Source organism: Delphinus delphis, chromosome 19, assembly GCF_949987515.2.
Source record: "Delphinus delphis chromosome 19, mDelDel1.2, whole genome shotgun sequence".
NCBI classification, from domain to species: domain Eukaryota; kingdom Metazoa; phylum Chordata; class Mammalia; order Artiodactyla; family Delphinidae; genus Delphinus; species Delphinus delphis.
The window spans coordinates 33,802,011-33,828,681 of NC_082701.1; the positions used below are offsets into that span (position 1 = coordinate 33,802,011).

Here is a 26,671-nt window from a genome sequence, read left to right on the forward strand (position 1 = left end):
CAGAAATCTGTTGCATTTCTGTACACTAATAATGAACTATCAGAAAGAGAAATCAAGAAAACAATTCCATTTACAACTGCATCAAAAAGAATAAAATATTTAGGAATAAATTTAAACAGAGAGGTGAAAGACCTGTACTCTGATAAGTATAAGACACAGAGGAAAAAGTTGAAGACAACAGAAAAAAAAAAAAAAAATACTGTACTCATGGACTGGAAGCATCAATATTGTTAAAATGTCCACACTACCCAAAGCAATCTACAGATTCAGTGCAATCCCTATCAAAATATCAATGACATTTTTCACAGAACTAGAACAAATAATCCTAAAATTAGTATTGAACCACAAAAGACCCCTAATAACCAAAGCAATCTTTTAGGATATATATATAAAGGATATATATATCCTTTCTTATATTCTTTTTACATTGTGGTTTATCCCAGGACATTGAATATAGTTCTCTGTGCTATACAGTAAGACCTTGTTGTCCATCCATTCTATATATAATAGTTTGCATCTACTAACCCCAAATTCCCAGTCCAACCCTCCCACACACCCCCTTTGGCAAACACAAGTCAGTTCTCTATGTCTGAGAGTCTTTTTCTGCTTTGTAGATAGGTTCATTTGTGTCATATTTTAGATTCTACATATAAGTGATATCATATTGTATTGTCTTTCCCTTTCTGACTTACTTCACTTAGTATGACCATCTCTAGTTGCATCCATGTTGCTGCAAATGGCATTATTTTGTTCTTTTTTATGGCTGTGTAGTATTCCATAGTATATATGTACCGCATCTTTATCTATTCATCTTTTGATGGACACTTAGGTTGTTTCCGTGTCTTGGCTATTGTGACTAGTGTTGCTATGAACATAGGAGTGCATGTATCCTTTGGAATTAGAGTTTTGTCCGGACATATGTTTGACCTCCATACTGTTTTCCATAGTGGCTGCACCAACTTACATTCCCATCAACAGTGTAGGAGGGTTCTCTTTTCTCCATACCCTCTCCAGAATTTGTTATTTGTAGGCTTTTTAATGATGGCCATTCTTACTGGTGTGAGGTGGTACCTCATTGTAATTTTGATTTGCATTTTTCTAATAATTAGTGATGTTGAGTATCTTTTCATGTGCTTATTGGCAACTGTATGTCTTCTTTTGAGAAATGTCTATTTAGGTCTTCTGCCCATTTTTTGATTGGGTTGTTTGTTTTTGTTGTTGAGTTGAGTTATATGAACTGTCTGTATATTTTGGAAATTAAGCCTTTGTCGGTTGCATCATTTGCAAATATTTTCTCCCATCCCATAGACTGTCTTTTTGTTTTGTTTTTGGTTGCCTTTGCTGTGCAAAAGCTTGTAAGTGTGATTAGATCCCATTTGTTTATTTTTGTTTTTATTTCTATTGCCTTGGGAGACTGATCTAAGAAAACACTAGTACAATTTACCTCAGAGAATGTTTTGCCTATGTTCTCTTCTAGGAGTTTTACGGTGTCTTGTCTTATATTTAAGTCTTTAAGCCATTTTGAGTTTATTTTTCTGTATGGTGTGAGGGTGTGTCCTAACTTCATTCATTTCATGCAGCTGTACAACTTTCCCACTTGCTGAAGAGACTGTCTTTTACCCATTTTATATTCTTGTCTCCTTTGTCGAAGATTAATTGACCGTAGATATGTGGGTTTATTTCTGGGCTTTCTATTAGGTTCCATTGATGTAAGTATTTGTTTTTGTGCCAATACCATGCCGCTTGCATTACTGTAGTTTTTTAGTATTGTATGAAGTCTGGGAGGATTATGCCTCCTGCTTTCTTCTTTTTCCTCAGAACTGCTTTGGCTTCCTTCTTTTTCTTCAGAATTGCTTTGGGAATTCTGAGTCTTTTATGGTTCCATATAAATTTTAGGATTCTTTGTTCTAGTTCTGTGAAAAATGTCATGGGTAATTTGATGGGGAGTGGGTTAAATCTGTATATTGCTTTGGGTAGTATGGCCATTTTAACAATATTAATTCTTCCAATCCAAGAGCATGGGCTATCTTTGGATTTCTTTGAACAATCTTCAATTACCTTTACTAATGTTTTATAGTTCTCAACATATAAGATTTTCACCTCATTGGTTAGGTTTATTCCCATTTTATTTCTTCTGGTGTGATTTTAAAAGGTATTGTATTTTTATATTCCCTTTCTGATATTTCATTGTTAGTGTAAAGAAATGCAACCGATTTCTGTATGTTAATCTTGTACCCTGCTACCTTGCTGAATTCATTTATCAGTTCTAGCAGTTTTTGTGTGGAGTCTTTAGGGTTTTTTATATAGAGTATCATGTCATCTGCATATAATGACAATTTTACCTCTTCATTTCCAACTTGGATAACTTTTATTTCTTTTTCTTGTCTGATTGCTGTGGCTAGGAATTCCAATACTACGTTGAAGAGAAGTGATGAGAGTGGGCATCCTTGTCTTGTTCCAGATTTTAGTGGGAAGGCTTTCAGCTTGTTACCATTGAGTATTATATTGGTTGTAGGTTTGTCATAAATAGCTTTTATTATGTTGAGGTATGTTCCTTCTATAACACTTTGGTAAGAATTTTTATCACAAATGGATGTTGAATTTTGTCAAATGCTTTTTCTGCATCTATTGAGATAATCATGTAGTTTTTGTCTTTTCTTTTGTTGGTGTGGTGTATCACATTGATTGATTTGCATATGTTGAACCATCCTTGTGAACTGGGGATGAATCCCACTTGGTCACGGTGTATGATCTTTTTTATGTATTGTTGGATTCAGTTTGCTAATATTTTGTTGAGAATTTCTGCACCTATATTCATCAGAGAAATTGGCCTGTAATTTTCTTTTTTTGTGGTATCTTTGGTTTTGTTACCAGGGTGATGGTATGGTGGCTTCACAGAATGTCTTTGGGAGTGTTCCCTCCTCTCCAGTATTTTGGAAGAGTTTGAGAAGGATCAGTAAAAGGTCTTCTTTTATGTTTGGTAGAATTCAAACAAGCCATCTGGTCTTGGACTTTTCTTTATAGGGAGTCTTTTTAAATTACATATTCTATTTCATTTCTAGTGATCAGTTTGTTTTCATTTCTAGTGATCAGTTTGTTCAAAGCTATCTTGAGAAAAAGAAGAGCAAAGCTGGAATTATCATGCTCCCAGACATGAACCTACACTTCAAAGCTACAGTAATCAAAACAGTATGGTACTGGCCCAAAACAGACACATAGATCAATGGAACAGAATCAAGAGCCCTGAAATAAACCCACACTTACATAGTCAATTAATCTATGACATAAGAGGCAAGAATACACAATGGGGAAGAGACATCCCTTCAATAAATGGTGCTGAGAAAATTAGACAGCTACATGCAAAAGAATGAACTGGACTACTTTCTTACACCATACACACACACAAAAAAAAAACACAGAGTGAATTTAAGACTTAAGTGTAAGACCTGAAACTATAAATCTCCTAGAAGAAATCATAGGCAGCACACACTCTGACATCAGTCTTAACAATATTTTTTTGGATATGTCTCCTCAAGCAAGGGTAACAAAAGCAAAAATAAACAAATGGGACTACACCAAACTAAAAAGCTTTTGCACAGAGAATGAAACCACCAACAAAACAAAAAGGCAACCTACTGAATGAGAGACATTATTTGGAAATGATATATCCAACAAGGTGTTGATATCCAAAATATAAAAAGAACTCATACAACTCATTATCAAAGAACAGACACCCCAATTAAAAATGGGCAGAGGGGGCTTCCCTGGTGGCACAGTGGTTAAAAATCCGCCTGCTCATGCAGGGGACATGCATCCAAGCTCTGGTCTGGGAAGATCCCACATGCCACGGAGCAACTAAGCCCGTGCACCACAACTACTGAGCCTGCGCTCTAGAGCCCATGAGCCACAGCTACTGAGTCCATGAGCCACAACTACTGAGCCCGTGCACCACAACTACTGAAGCCCGCATGCCTAGAGCCAGTGCTTCGCAACAAGAGAATCCACCACAATGAGAAGCCCATGCACCACAACAAAGAGTAGCCCCTGCTCGCTGCAAGTAGAGAAAGCCTGTGCACAACAACGGAGACCCAACACAGCCAAAAATAATTAAATAAAACCAAGTAAATTTATCAAAAAAAGGTGGGCAGAGGATCTGAAGAGACATTTTCCAAAGAAGATATACAGATGGCCAACAGGAACATGAAAAGGTGCTCAACATCACTAATCATCAGGGAAATGTAAATCAAAACCACAGTGAGATATCACCTTACACCTGTCAACAATGGTTATTATCAAAAAGACAGCAAACAACAAGTGTTGGTGAGGATGTGGAGAAAAGGAACCCTCATGCACTGTTGGTGGGATTGTAAATTGTTGCAGCCACTTTGGAAAACAGTATGGTATGGAGGTTTCTCAAAAAACTAAAAAGAGAACTACCATATGATCCAGCAATTCCACTTCTGGGTATTTATCTGAAGAAAAATAAAACACTAATTCAAAAAGATATATGTATTTTGTTGCAGCACTATTTACAAAAGCCGAGATATGGAAGCAACCTAAGTGTCCAGAGATGGATGAATAAATAAAGATGTGGTATGTATATATAAACATATATATATATAATGATATAATGTTATATATATTATACATAATATATACATACTATTACTCAGCCATAAAAAAGAATCTCGCCATCTGTGGCAACATGGATGGACTTGAAGGATATCATGGTAAGTAAAATAACTCAGACAGAAAAAAACAAATACTGTATGATCTCATTTACATGTGGAACCTAAAAAACAAAACAAACAAACAAATAAAGTGAACAAAATATAACAGAAACAGACTCATAAATAGAGAACAGGGGTTGCTAGAGGGGAGACAGAGCAGGGTGGATGCAGAATAGGTGAAGGGGATTGAGAGGTACAAACTTCCAGATATAAAATAAATAAGTCACAGGGCTGTAATTTATACATAGGGAATACAGTCAAAAATATTGTAACAACTTTGTATGGTGATGGGTATAACTGGTTTTATTGTCGTAATCATTGCATAATGTATAAAAATATCATTCTCAATGTTGTACACCTGAAACTAATATTGCATCTTAATTATAACTTTAAAAACTATTTATGGGACTTCCCTGCTAGTGCAGTGGTTAAGAATCCACCTGCCAGGCTTCCCTGGTGGTGCAGTGGTTGAGAGTCTTCCTGCCAATGCAGGGGACACGGGTTCAAGCCCTGGTCCAGGAAGATCCCACATGCTGTGGAGCAACTAGGCCCGTGAGCCACAATTACTGAGCCTGCGTGTCTGGAGCCTGTGCTCCACAACAAGAGAGGCCGTGACAGTAAGAGGCCCGCGCACCGTGATGAAGAGTGGACACCGCTTACCACAGCTGGAGAAAGCCCTCACACAGCAACAAACACCCAACACAGCCATAAATAGATAAATAAATAAATTTAGAAAAATGTAAAAAAAAAAAAAAAAAAGAAGGAATCTACCTGCCAATGCAGGGGACATGGATTTGATCCCTGGTCTGGGAAGATCCCACATGCCACAGAACAACTAAGCCCGTGTGCCACAACTACTGAGCCTGAGCTCTAGAGCCTGCAAGCCACAACTACTGAGCCCACACACCACAATTACTGAAGCCCGTGCACCCTAGAGCCTCCACAGAGCAACTACTGAGTCCACATGCCACAACTACTGAGCCCGTGCCCTGCAACTACTGAAGCCCGTGCACCTAGAGCCCGTGCTCCACAGCAAGAGAAGCCACCTCAATGAGAAGCCCGCACACCACAAAGAAGAGTAGCCCCCACTCCCCGCAACTAGAGAAAGCCCACGTACAGCAACAAAGATGCAACGCAGCTAAAAAACAACAACAACAAAACTATATTTATAGTAATTGGAAACAAAACCAAACCAAACCACCAACCATTACACAATTAGACTAAGTTGACTTTAAGGCAAGAAACATTCTAGAAATGAAGAGATTCAATATCTTGTCAGAATACAACAATACTAAATAGTATACACCTAATAATACAGGCTTAGGATATGTAAGGCGAAAATTAGCCTAACTAAATAGAGATTATAAAACACCTCTCTCTCAGTAACAGACAATACAATAAAAGGTGACCAAAGAAAGATTAATGAAATAGAAAATTCTAAAAGTAAATGGAAAATGTGAACCACATGATTAACAACTGTGACCTAACTGACATATAGGAAGCACTGCACTCAACAACTGTAGAATATACATGCTTTCCACAAGATGGGAAACATTCCATAAAATTGACTATATGCTGGGTATATGGTCAAAGGATCAATATCACATAGAATATGCTCTCTAACCTCTGGAATTAAACTGGAAATCAGTAATCAAAAGGGAACTATATAACTAGAAAATATTTAAAACACTTTAAAATAAGGAAACATTATATACTGTTGAGTCATTATTAAAATATGACCTATAGAAACTTATGGGTGTGATTACTTGTAAAAATTGTGTTGTGAGTTCCCTGGTGGTCTAGTGGTTAGGATTCAGTGCTTTCACTGTGGAGGCCTGGGTTCAATCCCTGGTTGGGGAACTGAGATCCCAGAAGCCATGTGGTGTGGCAAAAAAAAAAAGAAAAAAGAAAAAAAAAAAGTGCAGTACATCTATGAAATAAAAAGCAATATCATCAAAAATAAGGATTAAAAATCTAAAAAAATTCCATGTTAATGTTTGATAAATTTTAATATCTTGATGAAAGGAAAAATTTTCTAGGAAGATGTACATTAACAAAATTATTCAAGAAGAGAACAAAACCCTGAATAGAACAACCTTAGAAGACATTAAAATAAGTAGGAAATATCTCTTCTCCTGAAAGATCTAGGCCCAAATCACTTGGTATATGAAACATTTTCAAACCTTCAAGGAACAGATAACATTTCTATTACTTAAACTGTTTCACAAGAATTGGAATGGGGGCTTCCCTGGTGGTGCAGTTGTTGAGAGTCCACCTGCTGATGCAGGGGACACGGGTTCGTGCCCTGGTCCGGGAGGATCCCACATGCCGTGGAGTGGCTAGGCCCGTGAGCCATGGCCGCTGAGCCTGTGTGTCCAGAGCCTGTGCTCCGCAACAGGAGAGGCCACAACAATGAGAGGCCCACGTACCACAAAACAAAACAAAACAAAACAAAAACAAACAAACAAAAAGAATTGGAATGGTATACAGCTGACCCTTGAACAATATGGGGGGTTAGGGACACTGATCCTCCACAGGGTGGAAAATCCAAGTATGACTTTACAGTAGGTCCTCCACATCTGTGGTTTTGCACTTAAGGATTTAACCAACCTCAGATTGTATAGTATTGCAGTATACACCACTGGAAAAAAAAAAAAATCTGTGTGTAAGTGTACACATGCAGTTCAAACCTGAGCAGCTCAATGGTGAACTGTAAAACTTATTAATTAAGTAAGATAATGCTAGCTTCTTTTAAAAAATTAAAAATGTAAAATGACTCAAATATCATGGAAATTAATTTCTTGTTCACTTTTGTAGCTCCTATTCAACAGTATTTAGAAAAAGTAAAAATTTGTGAAGGAGACAAAGTAATTAATTTCAAATGTCTACCTAGAAAACCTAAGATAAATAACTGAAAAATAACTGGAATAAGGGAGTTCAATAAAGTGGCATCCCAGAGAATAACCATTCAAAAATTAATCTTTATTAATCATCAATTAGAAAATACAATGGTAAAAAAATTCCCATTTCCAATAGCATCAAACTATAGCATACTTATTCAGATCTAACAAGAAATACTTAAGACCTACATGAAGCAAGATATTATTTTTTCTTTCCAAAACATCAACAAAGATCTAAATGAATGGAGAAAAAAATCACGTTCGCTTCTCCCAAACCACCCTCTATATTTAATGCAATTCCAATTAAAAAAAGAAAGTCCCAATTGAAATTTTATTACCATGGCAAAATGATTCTAAAGATCATGCAGATGATCAAAATCAAGAAGTTAAAAAAATATTAGACTTAACCTAACAATAACAATGAACCTAGAACTAAACAATGAACCTAGAACTAAAAAGCTAGAGTAATTAAAATAATAATGTAGTGGCAGAGAGAAATGGATCAACGGAACAGAGTGGTTTGTTTAGAAAGAGAGCTATGTACATGTAAAGGAATGAAATTAGAACACTCCCTAACACCATACACAAAAATAAACTCAAAATGGATTAAAGACCTACATGTAAGGCCAGACACTATCAAACTCTTAGAGGGAAACACAGGCAGAACACTCTATGACGTAAATCACAGCAAGATCCTTTTTGACCCACCTCCTAGAGAAACAGAAATAAAAACAAAAATAAACAAATGGAACCTAATGAAACCTAAAAGCTTTTGCACAGCAAAGCAAACCATAAACAAGATGAAAAGACAACCCTCAGAATGGGAGAACATATTTGCAAACGAAGCAACTGACAGAGGATTAATCTCTGAAATATACAAGCAGCCCATGCAGCTCAATATCAAAAAACCAAACAACCCAATCCAAAAATGGGCAGAAGACCTAAACAGACATTTCTCCAAAGAAGACATACAGATTGCCAACAAACACATGAAAGGATGCTCAACATCACTAATCATTAGAGAAATACAAATCAACACTACAATGAGCTATCACCTCACACCGGTCAGAATGGCCATCATCAAAAAATCTACAAACAATAAATGCTGGAGAAGGTGTGGAGAAAAGGGAACCCTCTTGCACTGTTGGTGGGAATGAAAATTGATACAGCCACTATGGAGAACAGTATGGAGGTTCCTTAAAAAACTAAAAATAGAACTACCATATGACCCAGCAATCCCACTACTGGGTATATACCCTGAAAAAAACCATAATTCTAAAAGAGTCATGTACCACAATGTTCATTGCAGCACTGTTTACAACAGCCAGGACATGGAAGCAACCTAAGTGTCCAGTGACAGATAAATGGATAAAGAAGATGTGCACATATATACAATGGAATATTCCTCTGCCATAAATAGAAACAAAAACTGAGTTATTTGTAGTGAGGTGGATGGACCTAGAGTGTGTCATACAGAGTGAAGTAATTCAGAAAGAGAAAAACAAATACCGTATGCTAACACATATATATGGAATCTAAAAAAAAAAAAAATGTTTCTGAAGAACCTAGGGGCAGGACAGGAATAAAGATGTAGATGTAGAGAATGGACTTGAGGATATGGGGAGGGGGAAGGGTAAGCTGGGATGAAGTGAGTGGCATGGACATATATATACTACCAAATATAAAATAGATAGCTAGTGGGAAGCAGCTGCATAGCACAGGGAGATCAGCTCGGTGCTTTGTGACCACCTAGAGGGGTGGGATAGAGAGGGAGGGAAGGAGACGCAAGAGGGAGGGGATATGGGGATATATGTATACGTATAGCTGATTCACTGTTATACAGCAGCAACGAATACAACAATGTAAAGCAATTATACTCCAATAAAGATGCTTAAAAAAAAGAAAAGAAAGAAACAGAGCTGTGTATCCAGATGCAATTTAGTATGTATTAAAGTTGTATTTCAAATTAGTGGTAAAAGTGGAAAAGAATGGTTATTGAATAAATGACGTGGAATAAGCGCACGTGGTTATCCATTTGGGGCCCAACCTCATGAATAAACAAAAATAAGTTATCTATATATGATATGTTAACACATAATATAAATTGGGAAGACCTTCTTTAATAATGTAACAGTATCAAAAATTCATAACAGAAAGGACTGAAAGATTTGGCAATATAAGTGTCAAAGGTTTGTAGAACAAACGAGTTACAAAGTTAACTGACTTCACAATTCCATTTTATGTAAAGCACAAAAAGAGCAAAACCAATCTATGTTGCTGGAAGCAAAAGAGTAGCTGTTACCTTGACTGGGGGTGGGGAGGGCAAGCGCTAGTAATTAGAAAGGAACTCGGCGAGTAGGAGACAGACTTCAGGGTCCTGGTAGTTTCTTTAACGTTATGTTTCTTGATGTGGATGCTGATTACACAAGAATGGTTCAGATTGTAAAACTTTAGAGGGTTTACACTTACGATATGAGTACTTTTCTGTGGTAAATTTAAAGATGGGAATAGCATGAGGGAATAGTGAGAGAGGAGGATAGAGGAGATCAAGGTAAATTTTTACTTTTGATTATCTGTATTTTATATATTTATCCAAAAAGCATGTATCATCTGCATAATTTATTTTTTTTAAAAATAAAAAAAGCCTATATATATGACAGATAACATTTAAGACTTATGATTTAAGTGCAATCAAGACAATTCTATAGGGCATACTCTACCTGTGAGTCTAATATGTTGGAAATTTCATGTGCACCAACATTTGCTTCACCCAAATGCAAGGAAAACAAGTTTCTGGCAACCTGGACAAAATCTAAAATAGAACACATTTCAGTAAGAATACAGCATTTAACCTCATCTAAGCAAACCTTACCTTTTTCTACATGAAGCTGAAGCTATGTGTTATAACTAATGCTTAAAATTTAACTTACTTAAATTACCTTAAAATAGTGTTAACTGAAGTGACAGATAAATTTAAGTTCACATAAGAAGTAAGAGATAAACTGGTTTTCACTCATTTCATTTAACTTTGCTGAAGTTAATAAATCAGATACGATAATGAAGCAAATAAATGTCACAGGCATAACTATCTCTCCAACTCTTTTATTATGAATAGTACTTTTTCTAAAACATATGATAATATTATGATTTACAGCTTTTCTAGCCGAAAGAACCTGTGGTTTAATAATGATAATAACAATAGCAGGAGATGTTTCTATAACAGCCTCTATATGCTACGCATGGCCCTTTGCGATTTCATCTTGAGAATTTTCTGTGGTAGTTCTTCTCATCCTCTCCATTTTACAGTTTGGGCTAAGATAAGTTAACTGTCTTAAACCTCCCAAGGCTACTTGGCAAATAAGTAGCAGAGCAAGATTCCATTGAAGTGTGACTCGAAGGCATATTCTCTTGTTTGTTATATAACACTGCCTGATGCCAACCTAGCAAACTATATGCTTCTTCAGACATGGAGTGTGACCTGTTCATCCATCTAACTTCAGGTTTATTTTGAATTTGATTCTTATATGTTTAGTTTCCAGTAATCCTTTTAATTGTTCCTATTTTACAGTACCCTACTCTTATTGCGGATGCCTTAGTTTCGCTTATCTTTTTAAAAGATGCTAATTATGGTTTACGTGAAGTTCTTTTTTGCTCTTGTAATACTTCCCTTTTTCTGAGTTCCTCTTTTTCTATTTGTCTGATACTTTGGGGCTTTATATTTTACGTTGGAGGATTTCTCCAAATGTCTGGTGTTCATATTTAAGACGAATCAGGCACTAAATCGTTGATTGGAAATTTTGTGTGCATAACTTGCTTTGTCAATTAGTAGGTTTTACTACAGAGCAATAACGTGGTCAGCTATTATGATACTTTGTTCAGGTTCTTCAGAGAGAATCTTACAACCTCTTGCCTACAGACCATACACATGGTTGCAAATATCACTGAGCAATCTGTGTGTGTTTTGTAAGTGATAATTCACCATACACACCCCCAAATTCCTTAGCTGCTGGCAACTATAGGTCCAGAATCAATCTGGTTTAATTTCTCAAGGGAATATACTTATTTTCCTCTGCAAGGGTAAGGGATGGTAGTTGTGGATTACTTGAGAGGGGGCAGGGAACAGCATATATAATTGCTCCTTAACACAGCCTTAAGTACTCAATGTTTTCAATTCCTAAGCCTTTCCAGGAATCAGCTTGTTTCCCGTTGTGATTCTCCTATCTCTTCAGACACTTGGACTTTACATGCCTCTGCTCACTAATTCATTTATTTTCCTCATCTACTTTGTCCTTATACATTGTGGTTTTACATGTATTTTTGTTTCTTGTTCTCATTACACTGTATGATTTCAAGAGCAGAGGGGAACAAATACATCTTTTTTCATCACTTCAAACCCCCAAATTTCTTTTAGCAATGCAGATGCTTTTAAAATGATACAATGTTGCATCTACTCTATAAGAAAAAAATTAAATACTTAATGCTGTAAAGGATACAAAAAACTGTTACATTCAAACATTACTAGTGGCAGAACAAATATGTGTGTAAAATGTCTCTGGAAAACAATTTATCAATACATATCAAAAGTCTAAGCCACTTATGGGGATTTATCCTAAGAGAAGGAAGAAAAAAAAGCTATATTAAATATAGAATTATTTATATTGTCAGTTAATGAAAAACCATCAAAATTCCCAATAGTGGAAAAGCTTAATATTATAGTATATCAATGGAGTATGTTCACAATTTGCTATCTTTAATAATAATTATAAAATAAAAATAAGAATAATTGTACAGCATAATGAAATATTTATTATATCGTACTGGCTGAAAAAAAATTAGAATTTCACAGTAGCAGAACTAGGGCTTCTATATATTGTACTGTTTCTTTTGTTATTACTAAAGCAATGTTTGTGGAATAAATTAAAAATAAAAAAAGAATATGATTGAATGATATTTTAAAGCTGAAAGATTCTAAGAAAGTTCTCCTTTCTGCTGACCCGGTAAGACCAATAATTCTATCTGAGTCTTTAGAATACTGATTAAGGAACTTAAAATAGATGTGGTTTTATTTTTCTTTCTCTCCTTCGAAAGAAGAGGCACTCAGTGAATATGGGCCACAATAAGTTTCTGTGATGACACACATGATGAACCTAAATATTACCTCCAAAAGACACTGTCCCCTTTGGGTCTACTTGCACTTGCTGTCTCAGGGCTTGGTGTTGTTCTTTTGTGGGCTGAATACCAAGATAATTTAGAGCCTGGAAGGAAAAGGATTCATGTGAAGCAATTTTTCAAATCTCCAAAGAATAAAACTTTTCATTACAACTTTATTTTACAATCCAGTGAAAAGAATCAATATCAAGAACAGTGATCATGATCAAAGAAAGTCTGATGACTATTTATGGATTAATTTTCCATAAAATATTAGCTTCTTGATCTACCACCACCTCATTTTTTCCCCCAAGGCTAGCACTTTGGCCAATGCCAAATAGCATATCCCTAGAACCAAAATTCAAACCATTTCTTAGTTTAAAATATGTGACATGGCAGAAGAAAAACAGCAAGGAAATCCTAATAAATCCGATTTAACATTAATTTTTCTAACTAGCACTCTAAAACACTGATATTTTGTTGATATCTTCTTGTATTTGAGACCAAAACTAAGGATGACAGGAATTGGTTGGAATACAAAAAATTCTAATTTTTGGCTTGTTTATGGGCAGGCTTACATAAATAATAAACTAAAAAGCTTTCTCTGGAACCCTCTTCTCTCTACCTTCTCTTTTTAGTACCCATAGCTAATTAAAATTTCAGAGCCTGCTAGTTATATTTCAGTGTCCATTCTCTCCTTGTTCTTTAGTAACAGAACCAAAATCTTTAGCTAGAAACATTGTCATTCAGCTAAAAGATATTTCCCAGCCCGTTCTGCAGCTTGATAAGGCCATATGACCATGTACTACCCAAGGAGACATAAAGCAAACTTGCAGGGAACTTCTGGTAAGTCTTTCAAAAGTGGGGTAGGTACTTCTTGTCCCTTTTTTCCTTCTCTCTTTGGTCTTAATTAAAAGAAAAAAAAAAGATGAAAGAAGGAAGGAAAAGAAAGGAGGGAAGAAAGAAAAGAAAGAAAAGATGGCTGGAATTTAAGTAGTCGTCTTGGTTCATGAGCCACCTCAACAAAGATGGCGGAGCAGAAAGATACTTAAAAGCATGTATAACCTCCATGCCAGCTCTGGATTACTTTCTTTCAGGTTTCCTTTTGGTGTAAGAAAAATAAATTTCTAATGGAAACCACTGTTATTTTAGGTTCTCAGGTTATATATAGCAAAATCTAATCTTAACTAATGAATAAGGACTGACTAGATGCCGTATTATCGGATTCTGGCAAGAACATCAAAACTAAAATGTAGGTAAAGGTTAATACTAGTAATTGTCCTTATATATTCCTTCCTCCTTTGAAATCTGTTCAGTCATCCATCACTTCACTTACCAAGTATTTATTTAGTGCTTACTATTTGTTAGGCACTAAACTATACAAAGGGACACAAACAAGATATAGCCACTACCCTCAAAGAGCTATGGTCTCTAGGGAGAGGATAACATGTAAATAAATGTAATTAGTGCAATATGTAATTTAATAGAAGTGTGTACAGGATGTACTGTGGCAAAACCAAACTGGTCAATGTATAGGTGGCTGGGCACAGTGAGAAAAGGAGTCAGAAGGAAGGGAAAACATCAGGAAAGATTCCTTCAAAAGTGATTCTAGAGCATTTTAACCAAGCGTCATCTGCCTGCCCTATCTACACAGTCATTGCCTTGCATAACATGGAATAATGATTCTTAACTTTTGATATTCTTTTTTTTTTTTTTTTTTTGTGGTACGTGGGCCTCTCACTGTTGTGGCCTCTCCCGTTGCGGAGCACAGGCTCCGGATGTGCAGCCTCAGCGGCCATGGCTCACAGGCCCAGCCGCTCCGTGGCACGTGGGATCTTCCCAGATCAGGGCACAAACCCGTATCCCCTGCATTGGCAGGCAGACTCTCAACCACTGTGCCACCAGGGAAGCCCAACTTTTGATATTCTTTTCCTTCAGTCATAGAAAATGTTCCAAATACACCCCCAAAAAATAAATAAATAAAAGGAAAGAGAATAATACAAAGAGCACCCATTTACTTCTTATCATCAAGTATCATCAAGTATATATTAGTATTTGTTTGAAATTTATATATATATATTTTTAAGAAATAAACATTATAGACTTGGTTGAAAGCTTTCTCCATTGTTTCTCAGCAGGAACCACTATCCTAAGGTTGGCATATCCTTCCTGTCCATGATTTGATGCCACTACTACATTTGTCCCCTAATAACATGTACTCTTTTATCAGTACATAAAAGAGTATTTTGTGCATTTATGATTTTACCTGCATAGTATAATACAAAAGGATAACCTTACAAATTATTTTTATTTTTTACCTCAATGTTAAAATTTCACAATTGCTCAATATTGTTAACTGCAAAACTACTTCACTTATTTTAAATTTAAATGGTATCTAACTGGATGAATATATTATAATTTATTATCCATTCTCTCATTGATGGGCTTTTTATAATTACTCCACTCTGTTTTTTATAATAAGACATTTTACACATCTCCTCATATAGATGTGTAAAAATTTCTCTACAGTACACTCCTACAAGAGGAAATGCTGAGTCATAGGGTATATATACTGTCAAATTTCTTAGATATTATAAAATTGCTCGCCAAACTGGTTGTATCAATTTATGCGCAACACTAATATATAAGCAGCTTTATTTTTCTACATTCTTAACAGCATTTGCTGTTTTCACACTTTAATTTTTGTCAATACGTTGAATATGAAATAGTATGTTGTTTGTTAATTTGAATTCTCCTAACTACAAGTGAGATTTAGCTTCTTTTATATGTTTATTAGCAATGTTTTTGACATAAATTATTTAGCAATATGTTTTAAATTTTCATATGTAAAGCTTGAGGAAGTATTTTTTGTTAGTGATTCCTAATTTGGTGGCATTCTCCCAATTGTAAAAACCCAAAATGTCCCCAGACATTGCCAAATGTCCCCTGAGGCAAAAAATGTCCCCTGAGGATGTCCCCACATCCCTGCTTTTGAGAAACACTCCTCCAGAGACAAACACTATTAATCGACTGGTGTATAATTTTCCTGATTTCTTCTATGTATATAACACCTGTATATGTAAAAAAATAAATTATATATCTTTTGCAAGAATTAAATTATACTATATACAGTGTTCTATGTTTTTAAAAGAATTATCAATATATAACAGCCTTCTATTCTGTACATTTTAGATATTTTGCATGCTTTTAAAACTTGTTATAATAGTACATTAAACCTTAGTATTTAAGTATATTTACTTCAGATTTTGAATGTAACAAAACATTGCAAAAGCCCCTTCTGTACTTCTCCCCAAGTATTTTATTATATATTTGAAATATACTAAAAACATACATGTAACAAATATATGTTTTAAAACATCTATGAATCCATTTAAGAATTACAAAATTGCTAATATTATTGATTTATGTAACATACTCCTCTCCTACTATACTAGAGGTAACCACTACTAAGGAATTATGTCATTATTATTCCCATACTATTTACTTTAAAATGGTTTGTCACATACTATGTATCCTTAACATGTTTTTTTGTTTTGCTGTTTTTTAGCTTCATTAAAATGCGACTGATAGTCTTCTAAAACTTGGTCTTTTTACCCTACAGGATTGTTTTATCATTCATCCACGTGGTTATATGGTCTTGTAACATTAATACATTCACTTTGACTGAACTAATATTTGATTAGATGAATATGCCACAATTTATTAATCCATCCTCCTCTAGATGAACATTGGGGTTTTCTGCTTACCAGCAATGAGCATTCTTCTACACATGTACTACAGCACATGGGTAAAAATTTCTTTAGGGTAGGAAGAAATTCTAGGAATTTCTTCCTACCCTAGGAATAGTATTGACACGTCTTTTTCTAATTTATTTCTAGGAGTTCTTCATATATTCTGGATATCAAAATTGTATATGTTATGTGCATTACGAATATTTTCTCCCACTTTTTGGCATAACTTCACTTTCTTACAATCTCTTTTTATGCAGTTTCTCATGGATAGTTCCCAAGTGTGCTTTTACACCATTACTTCATATTTTTATAAATATATGTGATGAATAGTTTTAAAAAATATTTTTAAGTTTTAATTTTTATATAAATGGTACCATACTCTATATCTCAATGTGACTTTTTTAAAAAAATAATTAATTAATGTATTTATTTATTTTTGACTGTGTTGGGTCTTCGTTTCTGTGCGAGGGCTTTCTCTAGTTGTGGCAAGTGGGGGCCACTCTTCATCGTGGTGCGCGGGCCTCTCACTGTCGCGGCCTCTCTTGTTCCGCAGCACAAGCTCCAGATGCACAGGCTCAGTAGTTGTGGCTCACGGGTCTAGTTGCTCTGCGGCATGTGGGATCTTCCCAGACCAGGGCTCGAACCTGTGTCCCCTGCATTGGCAGGCAGACTCTCAACCACTGCACTACCAGGGAAGCCCCAATGTGACTTTTTATTAATAACAGATATACTGAGATATAATTCACAAAAAGTTCACTGTTTTAGTGTACAGTTAAGTGGCTTTTAGTACATTCACATAGTTGTACATCAATCACCTAATTCTAGAAAATTTTCATCACCTCTAAAAGAAACCCCATACCCATTAGCAGTCACTTGCTATTTTTCCCTATCCCACCAGCCCCAGTCAACCACTAATCTATTTTCTGTCTATATGGATTTGACTATTCTGGTCATTTCATATAAATAGAATCATGTAACTTTTTGTGCCTAGCTCCTTTCACCTAGCTTAATGTTTCAAGGTTTATGTTATAGCATATATCAGAACTTCATTCCTTTTACAGTCCAATAATAGTCCATTGTATGTATGTACTACATTTTGTTTATCTTTCTTAAGTTAAAAAAGGTGAATCAAGAATAAAATTAGGAACAAGATATTATTATAAAAATACTAGGTAGAAAATAAATTAGAAACTCAGTGGTTATGTGACTGAAATAGCAGGTGACTGCAAAGAAAGACTGTGAATTAGAAAAAACAATGCATCACTAAAACTAAAATACTGGGCAATAAGAAGCATATAAGTTCGGTAGAGGTTAATCAGAGTTAAAGTATTATAAGCACCTTGTATATTTGAAAGAAGGGTAAAGATTCTGATTAACTTTAGACTAAGTTAAAGATGAATGTTAAATTTTTAGGGTAATCCTTAAAAGATTAGCAAGAGAAGGTACAATTCCTAAATAAGATGGGGGAGAAAAAAAATAAAATGCAAAAACCACCAACCAAAAAAATCAAACATAATCAAACGAAAAAAATACAGTAAAGATGGGGTAAAAAAGGAATTAAAAACAAGAACAAAGAAAAACATTTTAAATAAGATGGCAGGAATAACTCAAAATGCATTATAATTAGACTAAATATAAAGAATGTGGAGCAATGGGAACTCTTGCATAAGACTAGTAGGAATGAAAATTGGTAGAATTACTTTAGAAAACAATACACCAATCGAACAATTATTTTCTGAGCGTATACTATGAGCCAAACATTTTTCCAGGAGATGAAAAAACAGGAGGAAAATTCTAACAATACCTTAAGTTAGGTTGAAGATAAATAAACTCTTTGACCTTATTAATATTTTAGTAATCAACTTTTAAAAAGCATATAAATGATACTCAACATTTGGAATAGAGTTACCTCTTGGGGAAAGAGATATATACAATCAAGAAGAGAGACACAGGCAATGTCAAAGATTCTCATTCTTAGCTGGGTGGTGGAGTATATGTGTATTTGTTTTATTAATCTTTAAACTCTACACATAAAATATAATCATTCTTGCATATGATTAATATTCTCATATAAAGAAATAAAATAGAAATATTTTATAAAGAAATAAAAACAGGGACTTCCCGGGTGGCGCAGTGGTTAGGAATCCGTCTGCCAATGCAGGGGACATGGGTTCGAGCCCTGGTCCAGGAAGATCCCACATGCCGTGGAGCAACAAAGCCTGTGCGCCACAATTACTGAGCCTGCACTCTAGAGCCCATGAGCCACAACTACTGAGCCCATGTGCCACAACTACTGAAGTCTGTGTGCCTAGAGTCCGTGCTCTGCAACAAGAGAAAACACCACAATGAGAAGCCCGTGCACCACAATGAAGAGTAGCCCCCACTCACCGCAATTTGAGAAAGCTTGCACGCAGCAGCAAAGACCCAACACAGCCAAAAATAAATAAATAAATAAATAAAAATAAAAGTTCCTTTAAAAAAAAGAAATAAAAACAATTTTATAAAAATAATGCAAACAAAAGACCTATCATAGAAGGTACTCAATATACAGTGATTCTTATTGTATTAAGTAATAATAAAATTGCAAAATGCAGTTAACTACCGTGTAAATTTTTCCTGAGTTAAACTTAGTAACAGATGGAAGTTTTGTTGAAAGAAAAATTTACAAGAATACAGCATGTCAGTGAGGTAAGCTCATAAATTTAAATTGAAAGTAATTTGATGGGAGATGAAGATGGCAGAGTAAGAGGACATGGAGCTCACCTTTCCCCACAAACACATAAAAAATACATCGACATACGGAAAAATTCTCATGGAAAACTAACTGGAAACTGGTAGAAGGACTCCTGTACAGCCAAGGATGAAAGAAAGATATGCTGTACCTGTATAGAACGGGAAGAAAAGTGATTGGGTTGGGACCTGTGTCCATGGGAGGGAACTCAGAGGAAAGGGGGGATCACATGGACGGACATTCATCCTGGGGTGTGAGTGGGTTGAGCCACAGACTGGGCGTCCCAGTCCTGGGGTGCTATGCAAAGGAGACAAGCTCCCTTGGCCACTTGGAGAACTGCTGGAACAGACAGAAAGGCTGGAGAAGCCTAGACTCCACTCATGAGGAGTGGGTGGGTGCTAGCCTGCTCCCAGGCAGGGTGGAGAGAGGTCTGCCCTAGCAGCTGCCACCTTGACATGCTCCCCAGTCCAAGCAAAGAGAACACCCCACTCACTCTCCGCCACAGCATGGCACTGGATCTAGGGCACCCAGGACCTGGGAGAAGACTTCACTTAGGGATGCAGAGGCAACCTGGGGGAGCGGGGTGTAGCCCAGATAGGGCAACAGTAGCCATCGTTGGTGCTTACTCAAGAGATGCCCCAGAAGCAGCCCAGATTTCTTATAGCAGCGTGGTGGCCAGATTTCCTGTGACTGCCTCGCTAAGTTTGCCAGCCCAAGCTGAGCAAACACTCCAGCCCCACTAACTCCATGCTACCGTACAACACTAGATCTCAGGTGATCACAGCTAGGGAAAAGATGCGACCACGGATTGCATCTGAACGAAGCTGTAGATGCCTACACAGGCAGAGTATCAGACCTCTGTGAGCACACAGGCCCCATTCGCTTCAGGACTCCCCTCCTTTGGGGCAAAGGCCCCAGTGCAGGGAGAAGGAAAAACACATACTTAAAGGGAACAGAGCCAGCTCTAGCCCAACCCTCAGGGATTCTACTCCAGCAACTTGGGAGCAAATCTTGCCCCTGACAGGGTGATGACAGCCAATGAGCAGAGAAGTCCCACCTCACACCCTGCACAGACTTTAGCTCCTCCATCACCAGCCACAGGCCCTATCAAGGTGACAGCTGTCAGCACACCCTGAGGAAAGATGTGACTGGCATCCACATCAAATCCAGCCCTTCCATTAAAGGCACTGGGAACATTCAGTCAGCACAGCGATGCTCTCAAATAAGAACATGCCCTCAAGACCACAATGGATAACTGTTTCACCAAAATTCCTAGAGACAGAGAAAGTTAACTAAAATGAAAAGGCATAGGAACTACTCTTAATTGAAAGAGTAAGAGAAAACCCCTTAAAAAATAAATAATGAAACAGAAATAAATAATTTACCAGATAAAGAGTTCAAAACATTGCTAACTAAATTAGGGAAAAGAATCGATCTAAACACAGATCATCTTAACAGGAACTAGAAAATATAAAAAAGACCCAATTGAGGGAATTCCCTGGTGGTCCAGGGGTTACAACTCTGTGCTTTCACTGCCGAGGGCACAGGTTCAATCCCTGGTGTGGGAACTAAGATCCCACAAGCTGCATGGCTTGGCCAAAAAAGAAAAGAGACCCAATCGAAAATAGATAATTAAATATCTGAAATAAAAAACACCCTGAACACCCTAGAAGGAACAAATGGCAAACTAAATGACACAGAAGAACGCATGCATGATCTGGAAGATAAAATAATGGAAATTATCCAATCAGAACAGCAGTCAGAAAGGCAAATAAAAAAAAAAAGTAAAAGTAACATATGGCATCTCTGGGATACCATGAAATGTACCAATATTCACATTATAGAAGTTCCAGAAGGAGAAGATGAAGAGGAAGGGTATTGAAAATGTATTTGAAGAAATTATGGCTGTAAAATTTCCCAAACTGAAAGAAGGAAACAGATATCTAGGCACAAGAGGCACAGAGATTTGAAAACAAGATGAACCCAAACACACCCACACTAAAATATAATTAAAACAACAAAAGTTAAAGAGAGAATTCTAAAAGCAGCAAGAGAAAAAGAAAGAGTCATAAAGAAGGGAATCCCCATAAGGCTATCAGTTGATCTCCCTGTAGAAACATTGCAGGCCAGAAGGGAGTGGCATGATATATTCAAAGTGCTGAAAGGGAAAACTCTGCAAACTAGGAGACCCTACGGAGCAATATTATCATTTAGAACAGAAGGAGAGAGAACTTTTCAGACAAGCAAAAACTAAAAGAATTCAGCAATACCAGATCTACCCTAAAATAAATCCTGAAGGATCTTTTCTAAATGGAAACGAAGTAAGAATCTATAGGAAAGGGTAAATCCCACTAGAAAAGACAGATATATATTAAGGATTGAAGATTACTTAAATAAGTAGATTAAAAGACAAAAAATTGTAAAAGAAACTCTGACTACAATAAACAGTTAAGGGATAAGCATTAAGTTGTAAAATATGACATCAAAAACACAAAATACAGGGGAGGGGAGTAAAAAATGTATATCTTTTAGAATGTGTTTGAACTGAAATGACTATCAGTTTAAATGAAGTACATATAATTATGGATCAACATATATGAACCCCATTGTAACCAGAAATCAAAAATTTACAAAAGATATACAAAAAATAAAAAGAAAGGAAACCAACCATACTACTAAAGAAAATCATCAAACCACAGTGGGAGAAACAAAAAGAAGAAATGAACAGAGAAGAACTACAAAAACAACTGGAAAACAAGTAATAAGATGGCAATAAGTACTTACCTATCAATAATTACTGTAAATGTCAGGGGAATAAACACTCCAATCAAAAGACATAGGGTGGGGACTTCCCTGGTGGCTCAGTGGTTAACAATCCGCCTGCTAATGCAGGGGACACGGGTTCGAGCCCTGGTCCAGGAAGATCCCACATGCTGTGAAGCAACTAATCCCACGCGCCACAACTACTGAGCCTGTGCTCTAGAAACCATGAGCCACAACTACTGAGCCTGTGAGTTACAACTACTGGAGCCCATGCTCCACAACAAGAGAAGCCACTGCAATGAGAAGCCCATGCATTGCAATGAAGAGTAGCCACTCGCTGCAACTAGAGAGTGCCCGCACGCAGCAATGAAGACCCAACACAGCCATAAATAAATAAATAAGTAAATTTATTTTTTTTAAAAAGGGCATAGGGTGGCTGATTGGATTAAAAAAAAAAAAAAACCTTTCAATATGTTGCCTACCAAAAGACACACTTCAGGGCTAAAGAGACATACAGACTGAAAGTGAGGGGATGAAAGAAAGCTATTTCATGTAAATGAAAATGACAAGAAAGTGGGGTAACAATATGTGTATCAGACAAAATAGACTTTAAAACAAAGGCTATAACAAAAGACAAACAAGGACATTATATAATAATAAAGGGATCAATATAAGAGGAGAATATTACACTCATTAACATAAGCACCCTATAACAGGAGAACCTAAATATATAAAGCAAATACTAACAGACATAAAGGGAGAAACTGACAATAATACAATAACAGTAGGAGACTTTAACACCCCACTGACATCAATGGACAAATCATGCAGACAGAAAATCAATATGGCAATAAGGTCCTAAATGATACAATAGAGTTGGATATAATCAATGTCTACTGCATACCCCCCCAAAAGCAGAATACACGTTCTTTTCAAGCACACAAGAAATGTTCTCTATGATAGATCACATACTGGAACACAAAACAAGTCCCAACAAAATTTAGAGGTAAAAATTATATCAAACACCTTTTCTGACCACAACGGTCTGAAACTAGGAATCAACTACAGAAAGAAAAAAAAAGTGAAAAGAACAAACACGTGGAGAGTAAACAACCTGCTATTAAAAAAAACAATGGATCAATGATGTAATCAAAGAAGAAGTTAGAAAATACCCTGAGACAAATAAAAATGAAAACACAACTTTACAAAATCTTTGGGATGTAGAAAAAGCAGTTCTAAGAAGGAAGTTCATAGTGATACAGGCCTTCCTCAAGAAACAAGAAAAATCTCAAATAAACAATCTAACCTACCACCTTCAAGAATTGGAAAAAGAATAAACAAAGCCAAAGTCAGAAGAAGGAAGGAAATAATAAAGATCACAGAGGAAATAAAATAGAGATCAAAAAGACAATAGGAAAGGTCAATAAAACCAAGAGCTGGTTTTCTAAAAGGATAAACAAAATTGACAAACCTCTATCGAGGCACCAAGAAGAAAAGAGAGGACCCAAATAAACAAATTAAGAAATCAAAGAGGGGTAATAACAACTGATATCACAGAAATACAAAAAATCATAAGAGAATACTATGTACAGTTATATGCCAACAAATTGGACAACCTAGAAGAAATGGACAAATTTCTAGAAACATACATCCTGCCAAGACTGAGTCAAGAAGAAACAGACAATTTGAATGAACAATCACTAGAAGTGAAATAGAATCTGAAATAAAATAACTCCCTGCAAACAAGTCCAGTACCAAGAAGTTTCACTAGGGAATTCTACCAAAACATATAAAGAACTTATACCTATCCTTCTCAAACTATTCCAAAAAAATTGAAGAGGAGGGGGCACTGCCACATTCATCCTAGGAGGCCACTATTACCCTGATACCAAAACCAGACAAAGACGCCACAAGAAAAAGAAAATTACATGCCAATATCTTTGATGACTATAGATGCAAAAGTCCTCAAAAATATATTAGCAAACCGAATCCAGCAACACATAGAAAGGATTATACACCATGATTAAGTTGGATTCATTCCAGGGGCACAAGGATGGTTTGACATATGCAAATCAATCAATGTGATACACCACATTAACAAAAGGAAAGACAAAAACCACATGATCATCTCAAAAGATGCAGAAAAAGCATTTGACAAAATACAACATGCATTCATGATAAAAACTCTTGCCAAAGTGGGAATAGAGGGAACATATCTGAACATAATACAGGCTGTTTACAAGAAACCCACAGCCAACATAATACTCACTGGTGAAAAGCTGTAGGCCTTCTCACTAAATTCAGGAACACGACAAGAATGCCCATTCTCACCACTTCTACTTAACATAGTATTAAAAGTCCTAGCCACAGCTATCAGACCAGAAAAAGAAATAAAGATTATCCAAATTGAAAGTGAAAAGGTAAAACTGTCACTATTTGCAGATGACATGATACTCCATAGTGAGAGCCCTAAAGTCTCCACAGAAAACTATTAGAACTAATAAATGATTTCAATGAGGTAGCAGGATAAACGATTAATATACATAATTCTGCTGTGGTCTAAAAACTAATAATGAAATATCAGAAACAGAAAGTAAAAAATCAACCCTCTTTAAAATCACATCAAAAATAATAAAATACCTAGGAATAAACCTAACCAAGGAGGTGAAAGACATATACTCTGAAAATGATAAAACAATGATGAAGGAAACTGAAGCTTATATAAAGAACTAGAAATGTATCCTGTGCTCTTGGATTGGAAGAATTAATATTGTTAAAATGGCCATTCTATCCAAAGCAATCTACAAATTTAATTCAATCTATATCAAAGTACCAGAACATTTTTTACAGAGCTAGAACAAACAATCATAAAATTCATATGGAACAATGAAAGACCCCAAACTGCCAAAATGACCTTGCAAAAAAAGAACAAAGCTGAAGGTATAACTCGTCCAGACATCAGACTATACTAAAAAGCTACCATAATCAAAACAGTGTGGTACTGACACAAAAGCAGAACATATATCAATGATATAGAACAGACAACCCAGAAATAAACCCACGCAATTATGGTCAATTAATCTACAAAAAAGGAGACAACAATACACAATGGAGAAAAGACCATCTCTTCAATAAGAGGTGCTGGGAAAACTGGACAGTCACATGTAAAACAATGAGATTAGAACATTCCATCACACCATATACAAAAATAAACTCAAAATGGTTTAACGACCTAAATGTAAGAACAGAAATCATAAAACTCCTAGAAGAGAACATATGCAGAATACTCTTTGACATAAATTATAATAGCAATATTCTTTTAGATCAGTATCCTAAGGCAAAAGAAATAAAAGCAAAAATAAACAAATGCAACTTAAACTTAAAAGCTTTTGTACAGCAAAGGAAATGATCAACCAAATGAAAAAAAACAATGTATGGGATGGGAGAAAATATTTGCAAATAATGCAACTGAAAAGGGGTTAATATCTGAAAGATACAAAAAGCTCACAAACTCAATATCAAAAAACAAACAACCCAATCAAAAAATGGGCAGAACACCTGAATAGACACTTCTCCAAAGAAGACATACAGATGGCCAACAGGCACATGAAAAGATACTCAGCAATACTAATTATAAGAGAAATGAAAATCAAAACAATGAGATATGACCTCACTCCTGTCAGAATGGCTATCATCAAAAAGGCCTACAAATAACAAATGTTGGCAAGGATATGGAGAAAAGGGAAACCCTTTTACACTGTTGAAAGTAATGTAAATTGGTGCAGCTACTGTGGAAAACAGAAAGAAAGTTCCTAAAAAAACTAAAAATAGAACTACCATATGATCCAGAAATTCCACTCCTGGGTATCTATCTGGAAAAAATGAAAACGCTAAATGGAAAAGATACATGCACCCCAATGTTCATAGCAGCTCTATTTATAATAGCCAGGACATGCAAGAAACCCAAGTGCCCATCAAGAGATGACTGGATTGACTGTTTGCAGATGACATGATACTATACATAGAGAATCCTAAAGATGCTACCAGAAAACTACTAGAGCTAATCAATGAATTTCATAAAGTAGCAAGATTAAAAATTAATGCACAGAAATCTCTTGCATTCCTATACATTAATGATGAAAAATCTGAAAGTGAAATTAAGGAAACACACTCCCATTTACTATTGCAACAAAAAGAATAAAATACCTAGGAATAAACCTACCCAAGGAGACAAAAGACCTGTATGCAGAAAACTATAAGACACTGATGAAAGAAATTAAAGATGATACAAACAGATGGAGAGATATACCATGTTCTTGGATTGGAAGAATCAACATTGTGAAAATGACTATACTACCCAAAGCAATCTACAGATTCAATGCAATCCGTATCAAACTACCAATGACATTCTTCACAGAACTAGAACAAAACATTTCACAATATGTATGGAAACACAAAAGACCCCAAACAGTCAAAGCAATCTTGAGAAAGAAAAACGGAGCTGGAGGCATCAGGCTCCTGGACTTCGGACTACACTGCAAAGCTACAGTCATCAAGACAGTATGGTACTGGCACAAAAACAGAAATATAGATCAATGGAACAGAATAGAAAGCCCAGAGATAAACCCACACACATATGGTCACCTT

At 35.9% G+C, this 26,671-nt stretch overlaps 1 protein-coding gene across 3 annotated transcripts in view; it reads right to left on the minus strand.

Moving 5' to 3' along the window:
- Positions 1-26,671, minus strand: part of STXBP4 (syntaxin binding protein 4) — a 180,640-nt gene that overhangs the window by 109,668 nt on the left and 44,301 nt on the right. For all 3 annotated transcript variants that reach the window (XM_059996537.1, XM_059996538.1, XM_059996539.1), the window contains 2 exons: positions 12,789-12,885; positions 10,351-10,442 (listed from right to left, as the gene is read on the minus strand). In XM_059996537.1, the coding sequence (XP_059852520.1) occupies positions 10,351-10,442; positions 12,789-12,885 (189 nt within the window). The remainder of the gene's footprint in view (positions 1-10,350; positions 10,443-12,788; positions 12,886-26,671) is intronic.